The 3,817-nt window shown below is 35.1% G+C and overlaps 1 protein-coding gene across 1 annotated transcript in view; it reads right to left on the bottom strand.

The window, feature by feature from the left end:
• Window positions 1-3,817, bottom strand: part of LOC110323832 (selection and upkeep of intraepithelial T-cells protein 1) — a 33,165-nt gene that overhangs the window by 18,591 nt on the left and 10,757 nt on the right. Inside the window, exon 4 of the mRNA XM_021201195.1 lies at window positions 2,121-2,402. Within this exon, the coding sequence (XP_021056854.1) occupies window positions 2,121-2,402 (282 nt within the window). The remainder of the gene's footprint in view (window positions 1-2,120; window positions 2,403-3,817) is intronic.

Here is a 3,817-nt window from a genome sequence, read left to right as displayed (position 1 = left end):
AAAAAAAAAAGTGAATAACAGGAGCAATATGGTCAAAAGAGATGATAAAGAATCCAGTCAATTTGCATCCATTTTTCTCTCTGCCCTGTTCTTTTCATGAGATGCTCTATTCCTAATATATATCTTAAATTCCAGAAGCATAGGTCTGATAAACACCTTGTACTCCAGGACTATAACCAGTAGATTCATCCAGTCTTTACAAAGAAACAGTTTTCTTGGTTCCATTACCATGGTATCTTCTTTAAAACCCCTCAACCTCTTCATTTGTTCAATCTCATATATAATGTGACACCTGATACTGATAGTAGAACAGCCATCAGATTTGTCTTCCCACTTTGACTACACTAAAATCAAAGTTACATACATTATGTTTTTGATACATTACCATCAAAATCATTTTCTAAATTTTATTCAACTTATAAATGTGTGTGTGCATTTCTGTGTGTGCTCATGTACTTATGCATACCCCTTTGAAGATCAAAGAACTACTCATGCTAGTGGTTTCTTTTTCTTTTCTTTTTTTCAAGACAGGGTTTCTCTGTGTAGCCCTGACTGTCCTGGAACTCACTTTGTAGACCAGGCTGGCCTTGAACTCAGAAATCTGCCTGCCTCTTAGTGGTTTCTATCTTTTAACCAGGTAAGGCCCTGTGATCAAACTCAGTTCACTCACCATCAAGTCCTTTATCTGTTTTTCATTTCAAATACAGAGCTAAATCTGTGTCATCAAGTCCCAGAATCAAATCTCTGCTTCGAATTTACAGTAGCAATGAGATTTTGGATAGACCTACTGCTCTCCCATAAAGGAAAAAAAGTCAACTATTACTTCAAAATTTTTATTTAGAGAAGCTGAATATGTGAATGTAATTTGTAAAGCAAAAAATTCATCAAGCTTCCCTTGTGCTAGCTAGCTTGTTTAGTACTGGAAGTTTCTATGTGGTGGCTAGGGAAGAAAGGGCATTAATGGTTCTACCTAGTGCTGAACTCTGCATAATTCAATATTCATGTGTCTGGCAAAATATGTGTACTGGAGCAATGACACAACAAATAAAAGAGTAACTGCATCCTGATTTTGTTTGAAACCTATTCCATAGGAGGGAATTTCATGCCTGATACTAGAATCCTACTCAAAAGCCCATGGCACAGAAACTCATGTATACTAGTGTTGAAACTGCTGTTGCTGTTCTTCTCAGTGGTTGTGTGTCAAATTGTCTTCTAAATAATTATGTTTACACACATAATCCCAGACCCCTTTCAACCTTGGTCAGAGAAACATCTTGTGCAAAGAGCAGTAGTCAATGTTCACAACTGACTGAGAATAAGAAACAGAATACTCTTGTCCCCTAAATGTAATATATATATATATATATATATATATATATATATATATATATATATATATATATATGTATGTATGTCTCACCACTCTTAGGTCTCTGGGAACATTTCTGAAGTGAAGACAGAAAGAATATAATAGCCAGAAGACAAGGGGGAGTGCTATAAAATGATGACTTTTGGATATGTCATAGATTAAGCAATCTTGAACCCACAATAGCTGGGCAAATCCTCAAAATATCAAGCCAATAAAAATCACAGCACAGATAGGGGTAAGTGATCTCCAGATCCCATTCTTAACTATTTACAGGAGATAGTTGCTGTAAGACACTAACTTACTTTCTGTTGAGATGTGATCACTGGAAGATTTCCAGTCATCCAGTGATGCCTCCACAGCCATATCCATAGGGAAAACACTAACTAGATGAAGTAGGTTATCAATAACAAAAAGGACATGGAGTTGGGGAATGTCTGTGTTGAGGAGGCTGTGAGGAGGGGGGGTGTTAAAAAGTAGAAAGGGAATAGGTATGATTATATGTCACTACACATACATGCATAAAAGTTCTCCACATAGAGAAGTTTTTTAAATTGCCATAGAACTCAAATATGAATAAGGAAAAGTGAAATAAAGAATGTAGAAAATAGAATAATTATGGTAAAAATAATATGATGAATAAAACCAAAATAAAGTAAAGCTTAAGCAATCAAGTCAAGGAAGAAAATGAATCATTCTGTTTAGCTTTAAACAATCCTGCAATGGCAGATACTGAAGAAGAAATATACATTACCTGATAGAATAACACTTGTCCTTGCCTCTTGGCCTGTTAGAGGGTTCTGAAAGCAACAAATGACTTGCTTGAAGAAGCTGTCTCTAACAAGAAGGGATATCTTCATATTGAACAGTTTGTCTCTACCCTGTGAGTGGGATTTTGATGCAGCTGGAATGACCTCCCCATTTCTGTCTCTCCATTCCATAAGAGGCCGTGGGAACCAACCTCCAGAGTGACACTCCACAATCACACCTTTGGTATTAGGAGGGTGCACATGAATTTGTACTTGTAAGTTTATGGCTGGTTGGGAACAGAAGAGTAAAACAGTATTTTTAATTTAATAAAAGGAGAAATGATACAGAAAGAATAAAATTCTCTCACCTGTTTTAATTGATTATTAAGACCTAAAGAAGCAAGGGCCCTGATTGCATGAGTTTTCAAAATAGAAAAGTACCTGATAGAAAGTCATAGTCTGGACTGTAAAAAAAGATTAAAGAATAAATTCTAGAAAAAGAAAGCATAGTATACTACTAGCAACACATTTTATATTATTATTTATATATTGATTCACTCAAAATATTATCTATTTTTATATGAATTCACTCAAAATATTTACTTCTTACTAACTAGAAACTAGTCTAGGTTCTTGAAATATAATAATAAAACAAAATCAATATTCATATACTATAGAATCTGGGATTCAAAATGTTTGCTCCTAGAGAAAGTACCCAAGGAGCTGAAGGGGGCTGCAACCCTGTAGGTGGAACAACAATATGAACTAACCAGAACCCACTGAGCTTGTGTCTCTAGCTGCATATGTAGCAGAAGATGGCCTAATTGGCCATCACTGGGAAGAGAGGCCCCTTCGTCTTGCAAACTTTATGTGACCCAGCACAAGGGAATGCCTGGGTCAAGTAGTGGGAGGGGGTGGGTAGGGCAGCAGGGGTGGGGAGGGTATAGGGAACTTTTGGGATAGCATTTGAAATGTAAATAAAGAAAATAATAATAAAAAAAATTTTAAAAAATGTTTGCTCCATAGTCAACACTTAACCACTGTTGAACTCCAATTTTAAATAATGAAGTAAATAATATCATAATGCAATTTTGAGACTTTAATTGAAACCTAAATTGTATATTCTGAGTATACAGATGATATTTACATACAGTATATTTCATATGAAATAATTAATACATTAGTGTCTTCAAAATGCATTACATACTAATTTGGATTGTTACTGTCTTTGAAAGTGTTAGGACATTATATGAGATATAAAACTTGCCTAAAATGTGGAGAACAAAGAACTGTGATTTAACCCAACCCCAAAACAACTGTCTTACAAATCTCTCTGATATAACAAAATTAGCTTAGATCTTTGATGTCTGATACAGTTCTACTTTCTCCATGGAATGGCTAAGTGCCCAAACTATGGCAAGTGGTATTGAAGAAGAGAATGACTAATTTTAGGTTTTATAGATATAGATATAGATATAGATATAGATATAGATATAGATATAGATTATATAGATAGATATAGATACAAATATAAATATAGACATATACACACACATATACACATATACACACACATAGTTATGCTGTGGTAATCTTCCTCCTCTTTCTCTCTTCTCTCTCTCTCTGTCAGGGACCAGGTTGAGAAAACCCAGGCATCTTACACCCAGGGCATCCCACAGCCCAGGTGTTTTCACAGTATGTA

This window comes from Mus pahari, chromosome 6 (genome assembly GCF_900095145.1).
Source record: "Mus pahari chromosome 6, PAHARI_EIJ_v1.1, whole genome shotgun sequence".
Taxonomy (NCBI): Eukaryota; Metazoa; Chordata; class Mammalia; order Rodentia; family Muridae; genus Mus; species Mus pahari.
Note: the sequence above shows the minus strand (reverse complement) of the source record. Positions and strands in the feature narration are given on the sequence as shown.